This window comes from Petromyzon marinus, chromosome 27, assembly GCF_048934315.1.
Source record: "Petromyzon marinus isolate PM22_M1 ecotype Great Lakes invasive population chromosome 27, UKy_Petmar_22M1.pri1.0, whole genome shotgun sequence".
Classification (NCBI taxonomy): Eukaryota; Metazoa; Chordata; class Hyperoartia; order Petromyzontiformes; family Petromyzontidae; genus Petromyzon; species Petromyzon marinus.
The window spans coordinates 2,647,971-2,665,606 of record NC_133693.1 but is presented as its reverse complement, the minus strand read 5'-3'; the positions used below and the strand labels follow the sequence as shown (position 1 = coordinate 2,665,606).

Below are 17,636 nucleotides of genomic sequence, written 5' to 3'. Positions count from 1 at the left end.
CGCTTCTGAAAAAGAGCTGTATAGCTCAGTGGGCCTTACCTGGTACAATAACAATAGTTAATAGTAAAAAAAAAATCGCCAAGGAATGAAGATGTGCGTGCGCCCGGTTGCCACCGGGCCCATTAGCTGGTGTGGGCTAAGGGCTTGTGCCACGATTGAATCCTACATCGCCAATGGGCACGGGTGGGAACTTTTTAATTTGGGCCATCAAATACCTTTGGCGGGCAACCACACTTTTGACGCACGCGCCTCAGTCCCTTCCGCCGCTGCTGCAATAGACGCGAGGCCCTTCGAGTGTCAGCGGTGACCGAGGGCGGCGCTAAAATTAGACACGGCGCCTTGGGCAGGTCGAAAATTGTCCTCCTCTAGTACCCGATTAGTGTTGCTCGGATGCTCGCTGTGGCGAATCAATATCGTGTGCGGGGCCGCGTCGCAGTGGCAGGGCGTCGTGTGGCCACGGGCTGCCGGAGTCCCCCCAGCCTTAGCCAAGAGGTTCAGCGGGAACAATTAATGATGTTCTGACTCTAAACCCCCCTGATGATTAGTGCGGCTGAGATAAAAATAGAAAGGCTCCGGCAGTCGGCTGTTAGTGTCAAAAGTAATGCGGTGTAAATTCACGCGGGACCCGGAATGTGAACGAAAAGAAAGAAAATGTTTATATTCACTCCACTTCGCGAGTCCTTTCTCAATCCACTGCTGGATGAGGGCTCCGCCCCCCACGCCGTGCCGTCTTGGCCGTGGAGCGGAGGCGGGAGCGGTTATCGAGTTGCACTCTGAAACCGGTCCGAGTACCCCCCCCCCTTCCCCATTTACCTTCTCTCACACTGGCCAGCGTGGGGAAGTATGGTCAAACAACCCCCCACGACTGATGGTGGATTATCTCACCGGCTTGTGCGTTGTATCATTCTGTCTGGCCAATTCCACGTTCGTCTTTGCACGTGACTTGAATTGTACAGTGCGGGGAGTCTCATCAAGTCAAAATCGGTGTCTTCTCTGCTCAGAAGTGCGAAGGGCAGTGCTCATTTGTATTGGTAGCTCTTAAGAGGGTGGTGAAAATTCCACATTCATATGGGGAGGGGGTGCCAGCATATCGATAAAACGTGCTGAAAGTGGGAGATTAAACGTCTTTTAAAAAATATAACTTACAAATCTGTTAAGAGAAAAATGATTTCCATCGTCTTTATTCAACTCGGTGAACATTTCCTTGTGAGGTTTTTCCCCCTTGGAACCGCTTTAGACATTCGGTTGAGACATTTAATCTGAGAAGTGTTCGATCCGGAGCATTTCGCCAACGTTCGTTGCCACTGGCAGCTAATGTTCTTCTGATGGCAGAAGCAGCCGCGGCGGCAGCTTCAGCTTCAAAGCAATCGTCCGCATTAAAAATGCATCGCAGCCCGGCAGCGTAAGAGGCATTAAAAGCCAGGAGCCGCCCGTCTCCCACATTTGAAAGTGCGCAACCATCTCGAGGGCAGTTTAACTCTCCCCTCGACCGTCGCGCCAGGCAATGGCAAGGAGCGGTGGCATCGTTGGGCCTCGTTCGGGGGCCTCGTTTTGACGGCCGGTTCAATTGCCATGGACACTATGGCCGTGGTGTAACGGTTGGCATACTGGACTTTGTAATCCAGAGGTCGCCGGATTGGTGCGATTCAAATACTCCAGCGGAATCCGTGGATACACCACAGTTAGCCGATCGGCAGGTCGCGTGTGGTGGGGTAGAGCGTGTGGTTTGCTCCCACCTCTTCCAAGACGTCTTGCCAGCGCTGAAGAAGAGGCCAAGTGTCCTCTAGAGGGGCTCTCTGGTGTATAAATGTATGTTTAACTTTTCTCGCACCGCACGTACCCAACTGTGCTAATCGGAGGTGCGGGGAGAAGGACAACAAACTAAACACACCAAAAATAATAATAGTGCTCCCTATAGCACAGGGCCCTTCCGCCAGCAGTGTTGTGAGCAAGCAATCACAGGGCTGCACCTTTACCTTCAAATGCCTCCTTGTGATAAATATATTTAAAGGCGCGATTGTGTTCATTGTTTGGATTGTTTCCTTTAATGTCACATCCAAAATTAAATATATAGGTAATATTAGAAGACGAACACGGAGAAGGAGAAAGGGGGTGGCTGAGACTGCGTGAGCGGTGACTGCGTTACTAAGTTTTCAACGCCCAGATGCACTTCACCACTAAATCACTGTTGGAGGGAACGGAGTAGCTGGGGCCAGTGTTCCGCTCGAGGCGGAGCGCAGCGCCAAAGGGCTCCTCCTGCGATGCTGACGACGATAATAAACGTGCTTAAACTTCCCAAACCCGTACTGCTGACCCTGAGCACCCTGCTGCAAGGCTGCAATGTAAAGATATATAAATCCTATAGCCATATAATGGGAGAGAAGTGGTGCAGTGGCTAAGACGTTGCGCAATTAAACTAGCCGCCAGAATCGTTGGATTCCCGGCCACGGTTAACATCATTGGCGGCTCACGAGTGAGAACCGGTCCTGGGCGCACTCCCTACTACCTGCTCACCGGCTTGTACTGAACAGTGTGATGAAGTATGGTCACATGACCGCCGTGACCAACAAGGCGAGGTGGGGGGGGTGGTGAGGCCTTCATCCCGAAGTGGATTGACGAGGGGGCTCCGAGTCGTCAATTATTTGGCAATGAAAGAGACGTCCCGCTCAAGGCAGGGAAAAAAGAAGGCACTCGCAAAAGGTGGAGAGGAAGCAGCAGGGGGCAATCCGATTCTGCCATGTCAGGGGGGGCGGGGGGGGTGATGCTGTGTGAAGATTAGCACGTGAGGCAGGTATTTGATCTCCTCCTGCGCGGGTGCCCTTTGGGCTCCCTGATTAAGCGACTTTCCCGGGGTAGCTGAGATGGCACAGCGGGGGGTGGGGGAGGTGCTCGATTGCTTGGGAAAGATGAATCTCGAGGTGAAGGAAGGTGGCGAGGATCTACCATCATTTATTCGGCCCTCTGGGGCGGACGGGGGTTGGGGGGATGGGATAGACGATGGTGACTCTTCTCACTGATAAGGACTCGGACAAACGTTTATCCGGCCGTCGGAGTTGGCCCTTCAGCGGCACGTGGAAACGAGCGTCCAGGGGTAACCACACCGAGACGTGCCGCCATCCGGGCCTCATGCCATCGACTCATCCCGCAGCGCGGCAGACGCCGCTCGTTTTTGTTTTGTCGGCATCGTCGCGTCGGCTCCCGCTCGCCAATCTGGCCGCCGTAGCCATCCGCAGATCGACTGAGCTACCTACCTCCGTGAGCACCCATTACAGCAATTACCTGATAATCCTTAGCGTGGCTGCAATATTGAGGGCCGTGCACCACGAGAGGGGGTTTGTGGGTGCAGCGGGGTGGTTGGAGAAGAGGGAGCGGTGTGGAGATTGGGGCGGAGCACCGGAGAGCTTTACGGTTGCTGCTGCTGCTGCTTCTGCACGCTATCCCGTTGCAGAATAATGGATCGTCAGCAAATAAATTATACAGAGCCGTGACACTTCCCCCGCTGCACTGCGGTCAGGATTCCGGAGGCACGGGGGGGTGTGGTGGAGATCCATGGCCGGATGCTCCGGCGTCCGCCCCTTAAAAGATCTCTGCCCTTGGGCTCTGCCTCTAAAGCTCCGTGCCGGGGAGTATGGTCCTCAGTGGTGCTCGTTGTCGCTTAGTGCCGTGTCGACCGCCGATTCATTCGTGGGACGCTTGCGGGCGAGTGGGAGCCGGCTGCCGTAGGCCTCGTTCGCGTAAACATGCATCTCAGGGCCAACCCCACCTTAGGCTCCTGCTGCCGGTAACGTGTGGCTTTTTGGTTCACGGTAACGCGTGGCTTTTTGGTTCACAGTCACGTGTATCTTTTTGGTTCATGGTAATGTGTGGTTTCTTGGTTCATGGTAATGAGTGGCTTTTTGGTTCATGGTAACGTGTGGCTTTTTGGTTCATGGTAACGTGTGGCTTTTTGGTTCACAGTAATGAGTGGCTTTTTGGTTCATGGTAACGTGTGGCTTTTTGGTTCATGGTAACGTGTGGATTTTTGGTTCATGGTAACGTTTGGCTTTTTGGTGCATGGTAACGTGTGGCTTTTTGGTTCATGGTAACGAGTGGCTTTTTGGTTCATGGTAACGTGTGGCTTTTTGGTTCATGGTAACGTGTGGCTTTTTGATTCACGTGCTCATCTCCGTTTGTTATTCTGCGTTTCTCAAACAAAATTCGGTTGCCATTGACGAGAATGCGTGGAGCTGTTCGCCTTGCCAGTCGTGTGGCCGTTGAGTTTTTTTAAATTTAGAGATCTCTCAGGAGAGTAACGCCACACAAGCTCCAGGTGTTAAGTTGGCACGTTGCGTCATTGGTGCTGCAAATTGGTTTTTCGCCAAATTTAACGTGCGAACGGGAGGCGATGGTGACGTTAATTTTGGTTCCGGAGATGGCCACCACGTGTTGTCCCCGCATTCGGCTAGTGCGAGTAAGGGCGGGCTCCAAGCCCTCGCCCATTTTTGTCACAGCCGTCAGCCGTCCTGCTCTCCGAAGACGTGTCGGGGAGTGTTTCACGGAGGTGTTTGAAGGTGCTTTGCAACGAGCGCCGTTACAGCTCTCCGATGTGCTCTCAAAATGTTCGGTATTGATGTCCAACGTTTCGCTCCACATGCTGTTGGGAGCTTCTTCACCAACCATGTTCAGGAAGTGTGTTCCTGAAGAAGCTCCCAGCACGCGGAGCGAAACGTTGGACACCGTGCCGAGACAACACCACGGCACAGCCTCTATACACATCGGAGAGCTGTCCAGCACAACAGCGAAAACCTACGCACTGGTTTATACCTTGTCCAATTTGGCAGTGAATTTCATTTCTTTCTGCGTAGTTCATATATTGCCTATGGAGTAATTATGAACAGTTTTTTGAAAATGTAACCGGAGGATTTTTTTCTAGCTTGCTCAGTATATGGAACACATCGTTTATTTTTATTTTTTGTTGTTATTTTTTTCTGGATAACGTCTCAAGTGGCGCGATTTCCCCGGCAGAACCCTTCGTTGAGAATTATGCAAAAGGCACGCATTGCTCTGCATCAGCGCAGCACGTCAACTGTGATCAATTACCGGTTACTGTATTAGTTTGTTGTACCAGAACCCCGCTGAGTTGCTGCTGCTGTTGCTTCTGCGAACAGATTTCACTTGAACGTAACTCCGAGGTAGCGCGGCACCGCTTTCCATTTTTTTTGGGTTGCCGTAAGTTGCCGTGGCGAAGGAAGCCTTCGAAAGTCGAATTGTGAAGCGCTTTGCTTTGCCAACGTACAAAAGGAATAGGCCGTGAGGTGGCAGGGGCTCGTTCTATCTAAATGCATTCTGCTCTCTTTCTAGCAATGCGCTTGACTAATTAGCGGTAAAACCTCTAAAGCATCGCGGGCCTCGAGGATCTATTTGACAGTTCTATTTTAGTGACGAGCACGCGCCGATGTGCGAGGCGGCGCTCTTCAAACGATGTTTGTCTTTCTCTTTTGCTTTGCTTGAATTAGTGCTTTTATGGCTTTCTGTTTGTTTGTTTTTTTGTAGTTGCTTTCAACGTACGGCGGCGTGGCATTTAATCAAGGGGGGGGGGGCAGGGTGGGGGGGCATCGCCCCAGCGGCCGTGAGCTCAAAGCCAAGGCTGGTTGCCAACAATATAAAGCTGCTGCAAAAAGATCCGTGCTGTTTTCTGAGAAGTCACTAAATCTCTCGTTCCCCTCCCCCGCGCTGCCTGTTTGCCTCTTCTACTCCCAAGTCTAGAAGAGTAAGTGCAGATTTCTGTTCCGCTCCACGGTTTCCACTCCACCGCTTGCCCTCCCGCCCGCCCGCTCGCTTGCCCGCCCGTCCGTGCCATCGTCCGTGCCATCGTCCGTGCTGCCTTCCGCTCTCTTCATTGTCGCCGGATGCGTCGCGCGTTACATCTCCGCTCGCGGTGCCCTGCCGAGATTCCAGGGTTTGACTCCAGGTTTCGCCACCTGTGATGAAACCGGTGTTTATCGAGTTTGCAGTGAGATGATGGGTCTCGGCCCGGTCACCGATGACTTGCGCAAAAAAAGCATCGCATTAAACGTGGGCGGTTCGTTTGATTTGCCAGAATTCCAGCTCTTGAGAGTAATAATTTTCGATTTGACCGTCGTGTGGCGAACCTCGCCATTCATATGCACAGCGAGTGGGAAAGTGCTGCCCTCTACTGTGTGTAGAACCAGAGGTCACGTGATGAAGGGATCTCAGAGGTAGCTCTGTGGTGTCCTCTTCCGTGGGTCGTTCTCGACCACGCGGAGGTTACACTGCTCTGTGAACGATACGAAAGGTTGCATCGTCGCGTGACATCACGGCGAGAGCGCATTCGGGATAAAAGTGTGGGTGTGGATAAAATGGCAAAAACAATCAGATCCGCGGCTGTTTTAGCTGCATGTTGACACGGGAAGTCTTCTAAGTGGGCGTAGCTGTGGTGCCAGTGGCACGAAGTAGACAATGAATATTTGCGATGGAAATTACAAAAACTTCGCCTCAGTCTTTGTGAAATCGTTCCTGCCATCTCAGCTTAGATCCTAACACTTGACCATCCTGTTTCCTTTCACGGTGCGCATCGTATCCCTGTGCGTGATGTTTTTTACCGGTGATTGTTCAGTTGCAAAGTACCACAATTATTCGTCGTGTTGTGCCTGACACCTATTGAGGGTGAATGAATGTCCGTTCGATTTACGTTTTGGAATGCAATTTTATTATTATTTCTCCCTCAACTTATCAAGTGACTAATTTGGTTAATAATAACCTTTTAAGGATCAGGGGAATGTTGATGACATAAATGTTCAGTTTTACATCAATAAGTGTTAATCTCCACAACATTGACGTAAACACCAGTTTCCAGTTGCATGCAACATCGCGTGTGTGTCGTATCTCCTTGTAAAATTGTAATAATTCGTAGCCCGTGATCAAAATACACTGCTGAATTAAGGCCTGCCAATGCATTGTTACTGATGGGGTTTGTTTGACCATACTTCTAAACACGCGTTCGTTCAGATGTCACCTGCCACTGACTTTTAGCCACGGCCGGGAAATTAACTTGGGTCGCCTGGTTCGTAGTAAGTAAGTGCATTTCTCAACGCTCGCACCTTATATAACCTCGCTTACCACGAGTGGGCAAACTGCCGCGGCACCGGGCCCCCTCACTTGAACTTCCTTTATAAACAAACCTGACGGATAAAAGTTATCCTGAAGTGTTTTTTTATGCCATTAAACCGCAGGGCAGTATATCCGGTAGACGCGCGGAACGTTGCGCCAACGTTGACCCAACGACGTCGGACGAGTGAATTCGTCGATCCGAGCCGGGTGATTTATGAGCTCGGCCGCCTCCCCTGCCGGCCACTGTCGGTGGGGCCTTCCCTGCGGGGCCTGCCCACGTGCGTGTGCTACTTTGGAAGCCAATGGCGCGTTGGGGCCCGGGGACGTGTGCCCCCCGCCCCCCCCCCCCCCCCCCCCCGCTTAGTCGGCCTCGGCCGTAAGCCGGTACAGTCGGTGCTGCGGTGCATAGACACCGGCAGCGGGGGACACAAAGGTGGCCGGGCGCGGTGCTGCAGACGGAGCGCCTCCTTGCGCATCGTGCCGGCCTTCAGAATCGGTGCTCGGCCGACGACGCTTCGCCCTCCCCCCCCCCCCCCCCGCACCCCCAAACAGCCTGCTGCGTGATGTTTGCGCTCGTGGGTGTCGTGTGCCAGGATTCGCAGGGAAGGCAGAGCGGTGCCGGCTACAGCCTGCACCAGCTGCAGGGCAACAAGGAGCACGGCAGCGAACGCACCGGCTACCTTTTCAAGAAGAGCGAGGGGTGAGCGAGCAGGCCGGACGCTCGCGCGTGCAGGAGGTGCCGGTGCGGGTCAGGGCGATGGTTACGTGTGGCTGGTACCACACGGCCGTGGTGGCGGAGTGTGCAGCAGCATGCTGTGGCTGCTACTGCTGGAGCAGGAGGAGGGTGGCTGTGTATGTGCTTTTTAATAAAGGTGCAGCTTTTGTAGGGTTGGTTGAGAACACGTGCAGGAGGAGGAATGCTGGGTACAAAAATATAACGTTTACCCAGGAGAGCCTCGCCGAGTCTCAAGACTTTTTCAGAAGGGCCCTGCCACGTTTCGTCGTTGTGGGCGGTGATTGCGATGTGCTTTTCCCCCATTTGGAGGAATTTTCGGGTACACTTTCAAATTTGGTGATTTTTGAACCACGACTCCAGGCACGTGTGGCCTCTTGCTCTTTTTTTCACGCAACGTCACGGGACTTTCGAGGTCCACTGCTGAAGCAGGCTATCTGCTTAAAACGGTATTAACCGGGGTGGCTGCAGGGTTCGAACCTCTGCAACAGGTGGTAAAATGCGCTTCTGCTCGGCCACTTCACTGCCCGAATTTGCTTGGAGAACGAGGCGCTGCTCTCCCACGTATTTTTCCGGTTGGTACGCAGGAGGTCGTGGGTTCGATTCCGACCCTGATGCCTGCTTGCTGTATATTTGGATTATTCCCTCCACATTTAGAATCGACGTGCGTTTGGAGTATTTGGCTGCTATAAATTACCACACGATAAGGTCGCTCCTGAAAAAGAGCTATATATCTCAGTGAGCCTTACCTGGTCAAATAAAAAAAAATAGCTTGGTTTCGCTTTTTTTTTGCTTGTTTGGTTCGGCACTCTGTCTCCCGACGTTTTTGCTCGACACGGCCGGAGCTCCTTCGGAAACTGAAAACAACGCACGGCGAGCCGCGCATCACGACCGCGAAAACCTACGCGCTCTCGGGTGTGGTGTCGCGTGCGGTTTATTCATGCCCGAAAAAATTTAGTTTGGATTTCATCACAAGAGCAAATGTAAATGTACGGTCTTGTCACGGGGAGTAGGAGACAGTGATCACTCTCTTGTGGACTCAATCTTGAATTGAGCCAAGAAAACCTCTGTGGGGCGTGGGAGTCATCTATAAATAGCACTTTCATTTAGCCAAAGACACTCGCAGTCGCACTCATTTTTAAATGCCAACCCGTCCATTGGCTCGTCACATTCTCAAATGTCAACCGCGCGAGCCTGCCCTCGCGTAGCTTCCGCGAAGATTAATTGAGCTGCCCTTACAAGTGGCGCCAAGTGCGTTACAAGTGCGAATCGCCGTCGCTTTTACCTGAACGCTGCCGCTCGCACAACACGCCGCGACATCTCTGATTGGTGTCTCCCGTGACAGTCGAGCGTTGTTGTTGTTGTTGTTGACGGATGTCGCGATACCGCCCGTGATGAGCCAAATCTCTCCCTCGCTCTCTCCGCTTCGGAAACGCGCGCGCAGAATTCGCAAGGTCTGGCAGAAGAGGTCGTGCGCGGTGAAGAATGGGTACCTGACGATCTCGCACGGCACGGTGAGGGGTTCCGCGATCCGCTCCCTCGTCTGCGTCGTCACCGCGGTTTTATTTTCACGCCAGATGTTGCCCGGACGGCTGTTCCGCTGCAGGAGATGGCCCATGACTAAGTAGTCACAAGGGGTGTGTTCCAGTTTTGCTGATCGATCCGAGGAATTCTGAAAATCGGGCCTGCGTTAAAATGTTTTGTTGCGATCCAAAATGGTTTCTTTTTGCGTCAAGATTAGTGCAAATCTGAAACTCATCCCCTTGTAGCCACAGAAATGTTTACGTTTACTTTGATTTGTTACACAAATGAATGTACGTTGAAATTGTTTGGCACTGTACATAGCCAACCGTGCTAATCGGAGGTTTTGGGGGAATGACAGCAAACCACACGGTACTGTTTAGCCAGTTGCCCGGCTATTTTACGAGGGAGATCCGTGGTGCAAGAGCACAGCAACAACAAAACAAAGACAAAAACATCAGTAGTGCAGAGAACGAGTACAGGGTCCTTGAGAAATATTGCACATCTCACAAAACGAGGTATTCAATGGTCATAATTTAAACGCAAGGGAATCAACTAAAATTGTCTTCCCCGCACGTCTCGCGCCTCTGTCCCCACAGGTGAACCAACCGCCTGCTAAGCTGAACCTGCTGACGTGCCAGGTAAAGCCGTACCCCGACGACAAGAAGAGCTTCGACCTCATCTCACGTAATTATCCCTCGTGTGCTGCACACCACCGGCAGATGCTGACTGACCCGTTCGCTCGCCCACTCTCTCACCCTCTCGCTCGCTCACCCACTCTCTCTCCCGCGCTCTCAACCGCTTTCTCATCCGGTCTCTCGCACGCTCTCTCACCCTCTCGCTCGCACGTTCGCCCGCTCTCTCGCTCGCCCGTGAGCGAGAGAGCCCATCGTGTGCACACCGCGTCTTGCGAGCCACGACGAATTCCCGGAGGATATTCACTGATATACACATTTTTTTGTTTAATGTCGCATGCCGTGCAGCGCGCTGCACTTGCAACACAGAGGTCGCCGGTTCGATGAGAAAATCCCGACTCGGCCTTTGAAACGGTTTCTTAAATCCCCCACACCACCCCCTCCCCCCCACCACCGCCTCCTCGGTCGACCCAGCGGTGTGAGTGGGCTCGGCATGGTTAGTCGATCGGCAGGTCGCGTGTGGTGGGTCAAACGTGAGTACTCCCACTTTCTCCAAGAAGTCTTACCAGTGTGGACGAGTAGACCAAAGTGTTACCCCCGAGAGGGGCTCTCCTAGAACAAGTGGTGTGAGCAAACGATTGCAGGGATGCATCCTTAACCTTGCACTGTTATTCAAAGCAGACGTAACCACTTAACCGTTACGTTTCATGAACTCTGCACGGATTTTATTAATCAATTTTGCACTTTCCCCTACATTCAGCTCTCAGCGCCTGCTTGTGCCATTTATTCTAAGGCGGCTGTCACTGCCAGCTCTGCCATCGCCGCTGCTGCGCTTTTAGAAATGCAGGCGGCATGGCGTGCCTGCCGCTGATTTGTTGATCAATCGCCGCATGTTGCCGTCCTCGGTGTGCAGACAACCGGACGTATCACTTTCAAGCCGAGGACGACCAGGACTGCCTCATGTGAGCACCCCGCCCCTCCCCGCCCCCCGCTCTCGGCACACGTATGCACGTTGAACTTTTTTTCGCGCCGTACGTAGCCAACCGTGCTAATCGGAGGTGTGACCGCGCTTACCTAGCATTCTCCGCTCGTTGCTGGGGGCCGTGGTTGGAGCCCACGGCCGCTCTGGATTTTTGTTGTTTTTATTAAGCGTTTTTATTATTATTGTTTTTCAAGCGCCAAGGATACAGTCGGAATATCAGAGGGAGGGTGAGACGGCGTTTAGCGAATCGTGCGATTGACGCGGCGAGTCACTGCGCCCTTGTGATTCGGGAACGGACGAGGGCAACGACCGCCCTGGTTAACTGCCGCGGGTGTGTTAACCATAAAAAAAAACAAAATACACAAAGCCTGCTTCGCAGTAGACACGTTAAAGATCCGGTAAGACTCTTCAAAAAGGAGTAGTAGGCCATGTGTGCTGACAGCTTGGAAAAAAATTGCCAATTTCCTAAAATTACTTAATTGGGAAGCCCATAAATCCCTCCGACCCTCCTACAGTGACCCTCCTGGTAAAAGAGTCCCGAGACTCGGTGAGGCTTTGCCGGGGAAATAATGTCAATATAATAAACAATAGTACAGCCGTGCACTATTATACTCGAGATACTGAAGGGCAAGATCTTCAACCGGGCAGCGTCACCAATAACGTGAGTGCACTCGGCCGCTTCTGACACTGCAAGGGTGCTGTTGCCGTGACACGAGTGATTTGTTGCTTGGAGACCGGGAGATCATCGATGGCCGGGTTTGCGGTGGCGTCAGTCGTGATAGCTCACTTAACAGAGCCGGCCATTTGACGACCGCCGTCTTCCACTTGCAGTGACGGAAGCGACGCCGCGCTTGTGTCCGCAGGTGGATCTCGGTGCTGACGAACAGCAAGGAGGAGGCGCTGAACATGGCGTTCAGCGGCGAGGCGGGCAGCGATGAGTGCGACAGCGCCACGGACCTCACCAAAGACATCATCGCCGACATCCTGCGCACGCCCGGCAACAACAGCTGCTGCGACTGCGATGCGCCGGGTACGAGGCGCGTCCCCTCGGGGATCGCCCCGGCACGCTGTGCAGCGCGCCCGCGATCGCCCCCCCCCCCCCAACGCTTTTTCCCGACGGTTCGCCGACGCGCTCGACAAGGAACTGCCGTCGGTCTTGTTTTGATGTTGGCCACAAATGGTAGCTCCACGAAGTGGCCTATCACGTGGAAATGTGTAGCAGCCAAACACCCTAAGCGCGTGTTTTTTAATGTGGAGGGGAAAAACCGGAGGCCCCAGAGAAAAATCCGCATGACCACGAGGAGGTCATGCCAATATACAGCAGGCGTCAGGGTCAGGATGGAAGCCACGAGGTAGTTAACGCTGCCGCCCCTGCCGTGAGGTTTTTGTTGAACTTGCTTGCGTTCGTGAGTCCGTTAGGAGGAGCAGGACCTGTGTCAAACGTCTCCCCCCCCCCCACCCCCTGCTGCCTCGTGCCTTTATTTAATTTCCTTGATTTGTCTCTCGTTTGCCCCAGCTCTATCCCCGCATGCCCTGTCGCCATGTCACGACAAATGGTTGTTGATTTATTTACACGTGGAGACACAGAATGGGGTCCCGCCCTTTCTACGCTTTTACCCATGATGCTCCAAAGGAACGCGTCACGAGGGAGGGGTTTAGAAGCAAGGTTTATGCAAAGTGACGGATCCAAGGCAGGGGGAGGCGGGTGATGCGGGCAGTTGCCCCCAACCACCCCCCATGAAGTAAAGTCCCTGACAATTGGTAATTTATTGCGATTTATTGAGTTTTTTTTGCCTTAAGTATAATAATATTTATATTTAAGAGTGCCAATCAACAGAGCAAGAAAAAAGCAATGAGTGTGATGGTTTCAAGAAAAATGTCTGGCCCTGCCCCCCTTCACCACCCCTCCGTGCCCCCGCCCACCCCATGCTCCCCCCGCCGCCCCCTCATCACCATCATCATTGCTGCTGCTGCTGCCTCCTTGCGCTCTGCACAGATCCGTCGTGGCTCTCCACCAACTTGGGCATCCTGACGTGCATCGAGTGCTCGGGGATCCACCGCGAGATGGGCGTCCACGTCTCGCGCATCCAGTCGCTCACGCTCGACGTCCTCGGAACCTCCGAGCTGCTGGTTGGTCTCGCGGCATCTGGCACGCGGCGGTGTCTGTCTCACGGGGCCCATGTGTGTGTCTCGCGGAATGATTCGCCACGAGAGGTTTCGGAGAGCTGAGTGGACTTGGAGATGACCGGTACGAGCGGTGTCAAAGATCAGCCTCTGTGGAGGAGAATGCTCTTGAAGGACGCTTCTGGGTTGGAGGTAGTCGCCCTCCAGCAACAGCGGGAGGCGGAGGAGCGACGCTCATAACAACGAGCGGAGTGCCGGGCCGCTATAGCACAGCGAGTTGGCACAATAGAGGGCACAGGAGGCGGATCTGCCAGTCAACCCATGGCACCTAGGTTTGTCCCGTGACCTCCTATCAGCAGGTGTTCGACACTTCACGTTGCCTTAAAGTGCACATAGCCTGGCACGTGAAGTGGCGAAGGCTCGCTGACAGGAGTTCAGCTGCACTGCGGCTGGGTTGACTGAGATGACTGGCAGATGCACCAGCTGTGCTTGTCTCCCCACGGCCGTGCTCTACACGTCTTCATTACCTTGGGTCTTTCTCGTTAAACAGCAGCCCTGTGCCTGCCTCTTCTCTTCTGTGATTGTGGACAGTGGCTTAGCTGTCGAGCTGTAAAGGCAGTGCAGCTGCACCGGGGCTTATGGACCGGAGTGGCCCAGGCACCACGCTATGGGGGGGGGGGGGGGGGTACCACATTCCATTCCTTGCTCCAGGGCCCATGCCGACCAGGCTATGCCACTGATTGTGGGTGTGTCTGTGGTGTGGCCCCATCAGGGGTTTACTTCGTGCCCACTCTCACCCTGTGCGTCATTTCTAACGGACCGCGCGTCCTTCCCTTTTAGTCCGCTCGGTGGTACAGCCCGATATTTCTTGCTAATTGAACTCCTGCCCTTACATCAAGGGGTGTGTGAAATTGATTTGGCAACGCAGGTCCTAATCTATTACTCGTGAGTGATGTGCCTTGCCCCCCCGTCTTTCATTGCCTCGGTCCCGTTCACAATTACGTTACGTCAAACTGGTGAAGCTATGGTTGTTATATTTTTTCATTAGGGCATCATCTCGGCTATCTATAAAACATTTTAAGTGATGAGCAGTGATTTGCAGATTATTCCACAGGCACGAGCCTCAGACGTCAATTCGATCTCTCGCGGTAACTTCGCTGCTGAGGCCGTTGTTTCACCTTCGCGGGGTGTTTTAGCGTCGCGGTCGGTCCTCGCCCGGCTCTGTGCGAATCCAGGTAACTCCAAGGGCACACAGGGAAGGCATTTGCTTTTCCTCCCAGGCAGACGAGTCCGCAGACCAGGCAGTTCCACCACCCCCGCACCTCTCCCACCACCAGCCCCATAGCAGGGGTGAGATTTACGTTTTGACCGAGAGGAGTGACCTTTATAGGTCCCGAGCTACAGCTCCCTGGCAATGCACACTGTCGTTTATGTTACTTACATCATCTGACATGTAAGGCTAATCAATCATTCAGCTTGCCACCTGCCGGCTTTGCGGCCCAGCACAGCATTGAGTTGAGTGCCTTCCGTGTAGGGTCGAAAGCGTTAATGCATTAGCTCTGTCCGTCTCTCCGTCTGTCCGTCGGTCCATAGTGGGTCGATGTGGGGGGTTACGATAACTCCGGTAAAGATGATCCAATGTAAATTCAATTTTAGTATGAAGTCTCATCGCTGTTAGGGACTCATCCTCTTCATAATCGCCCAAATTTATTAAAGGAGTCTTCAAAAACTTGGGCAACGCAAAACCGGAGCGAAAAGGACTCAGAACGTGTTTTGGCCTGACAGCTACCCTTGAGCGTCCGTACTTCCATCGAAGCACTGCCTTCCAATACAACACACACACACGGTTGGAACACTTGACATGATCCATGCACGTGCATGATTTTTCGCAACTCGTTTGTAACCGACGTCCCTGGTTGGCAGATCGCGCGCAACGTGGGGAACTCGGGGTTCAACGATGTGATGGAGGCTCAGCTGCCGGACGCGTCCAGCTCCAAGCCGACCCCGAACAGCGACATGTGAGGGCGGTCGCTCCTCCCTGCCCGCGTCTCACCGCTCGCACGCACTGCCCCGCGCGTTTCCGGGTTTGCGCCGGGCGTTGTCCGAGGCTTCGCCGCGCGCGACGATGGGAGAGCTTCGCCAACTTTCGTAACGAGCGGCCATGTCTCGTTTGCACCCGCGCCCCCCCCCCCCTTCCGCCCCCCGCCTTCCCCCCGCCCCCCCGGCCCGTACGCTCGCGCTTTCCCAGGGTGGCGCGCAAGGAGTACATCTTGGCCAAGTACGTGGAGCGGCGGTTCGCCCGCAAGTCAGGCAGCACGTCGGCCGCCAAGCTCAACAACCTGTACAACGCGGTGACGTCGCGCGACGTGCTGGCGCTCGTCGCCGTGCACGCCGAGGGGGTGGACCTCACCGAGGCACTGCCACCGTACCCGGGCCAGGTGTGGCGAGCGGGCGGGCGGGCGGGCGAGCGGGCGAGCGGGCGGGCGAGTGGGCGGGCGGGCGGGCGGGCGGGCGAGCGGGCGGGCGAGTGGGCGGGCGGGCGGGCGAGCGGGCGAGCGTGTGCCCGCCGCTCCTTACCGCGATAGTGTAATGCGCATTCACTGCACAAACCATGGCAGATGCGGATACCGGGTGCGCAAATGGAAAGTTAAAAACTCTCCAGTAGTGTGCCGCGACTGTGGTCATCCAGAACAGAGCGTACAATGACGCAATGCCCCGATCCACAAATACGAACAAGACATTACAGCGATACTCTCCGCTACTGCTCCTGACGCGGTTATATGGCCTGACTACCTGAATGTGAATTTGTAGTCGTTGCTCTGCATCTACATCAGCCGTGTGAAAAAAGAAGAAGTGTAATGCTATGGTACAATACAACATGTTGCATCTGTGTAGCGTCTCAAGACGCTGTGCAGACACGGTGACCCGTAGACTCGCAGTACAGTTACGCGATATGTATTTGTATTTCGCATCTAAATGTGACAACATCCGAAGGCAGTGTATAGGAACAAGGAGCCATAGATCCATAGACCTCTTATGCAGAGATCCTGAGAGCCACATGAAGGACCCACAGACGGACACGGAGATCCGTATACTTATACGGAGATGCATAGATGAACAGAGACCCATAGACTCATAGAATAGTACAATACAATGTAGATTAATACACCGCAGCTCAATGCGACCACATCCCAAGAGGCTGTTTAAAAACAACGACCTCTAGACTTAGACGGATATGTATAGGTTTACAAGGAGACCTATAGAATGGCATATAGCATACAATACAGAAGCAGTCGGCACATGGTAGAGCATTGATGGCTGAGGTATGTAAATACGTATGTTGAACTTCTTTTGCACCGTACGTAGTCAAACGTTCTAATCGGAGGTGGTGGTGGTGGGGGTGGGGGGGAGGTGTAGAGCACGGGGCCAGCAGAAGAGAACGAGCGGTGGCCCCGCACCGCGCACACGGCAGGCTCTACGGCGATGGCCACGGCCGTTCCTGAGCGACGTTGCTGGGGACCACATCGCGATGACTTTGCAACCCCACGCAGCAAACATTTACCCGCCGCGCAACGTCGCCCGCCGCCGCTGCCCGTGGGATACGCGATAGGGCTCGTGATAAGATTTTACCGGCGGTTCGCTGCTCCGTGTTTGTGCGCAGGAGGTTGGGGAGACGGCGCTGCACTTGGCCGTCAGGAAGATGGATCGCTGCTCCCTGCACATCGTGGACTTTCTCATTCAGAACAGGTGCCTGGGGTCAGGGGTCACCACGATAGGTCTCTGCTTCAAGGGATGATGATGATGATGATGCCGGTGTAGATGTGCTGGGTAGTGGATAATTCGAGAGATATGCAGCACGTGAATGGAACAAAAGCTGAAAGAGGAACACGTGGACATGAGAACATACACAAGTTAGATTCATCATATTGTCTATTGAGAAAAGAGTGTGGGTTTTGGCAGAACACTTCGCTGGATGGGAGGATGGCAAGTGGTCGAGACTAGTAATGGATCACGACAGAGGACATTGTGCGGGAGCTGGATAGATTGTTGATTTTGCAAGACTGCTAGAGTTGGCGACGGCTTGGGGAACATCTTCATCCGGCAGCGGATGGAGCACTGCTTCAATGTTGTTTTCCTCAAATGTATTCTCGACCCGGTGTCTGCAATGCTATGATTTATTCGCTGTTGTAACTTTCTTATATTTCCAAGGTCCTCCGCGTGTCATTCTTGTAAATCCGCTTACAGCTGCATGTTTCTCATCAGCGTCGACAAGTACAATCGGACGGCCGCTAACGATGGCCCACGAACGAATAGTTTAATTAATCGCCCGTATTGCTCTTGTTGTAATTAACCCTTTCCCGTTCTGAGACGTCTGCAAAGTTGCAGGGGATGGGGTTCCGTTCACCGCCGAAGCGCAAGCGCTACAGCGTCAATTTTATTCAGGGAGGCGTAGCACCGTTTTTAAAAATACATTGTACTCACCGCAGAGAACTGTAGCGACACGACCGCAATCTACGATAGCAGGCGCCAA

At 53.6% G+C, this 17,636-nt stretch overlaps 1 protein-coding gene across 2 annotated transcripts in view; it reads left to right on the top strand.

Moving 5' to 3' along the window:
• LOC116946641 (arf-GAP with SH3 domain, ANK repeat and PH domain-containing protein 2) overlaps window positions 1-17,636 on the top strand; it is a 109,347-nt gene that overhangs the window by 78,519 nt on the left and 13,192 nt on the right. For both annotated transcript variants that reach the window (XM_076070011.1, XM_032961755.2), the window contains 9 exons: window positions 7,704-7,810; window positions 9,288-9,357; window positions 9,964-10,051; window positions 10,913-10,961; window positions 11,845-12,011; window positions 12,978-13,111; window positions 15,029-15,123; window positions 15,354-15,543; window positions 16,767-16,852. In XM_076070011.1, coding sequence (XP_075926126.1) covers window positions 7,704-7,810; window positions 9,288-9,357; window positions 9,964-10,051; window positions 10,913-10,961; window positions 11,845-12,011; window positions 12,978-13,111; window positions 15,029-15,123; window positions 15,354-15,543; window positions 16,767-16,852 — 986 coding nt within the window. The remainder of the gene's footprint in view (window positions 1-7,703; window positions 7,811-9,287; window positions 9,358-9,963; window positions 10,052-10,912; window positions 10,962-11,844; window positions 12,012-12,977; window positions 13,112-15,028; window positions 15,124-15,353; window positions 15,544-16,766; window positions 16,853-17,636) is intronic.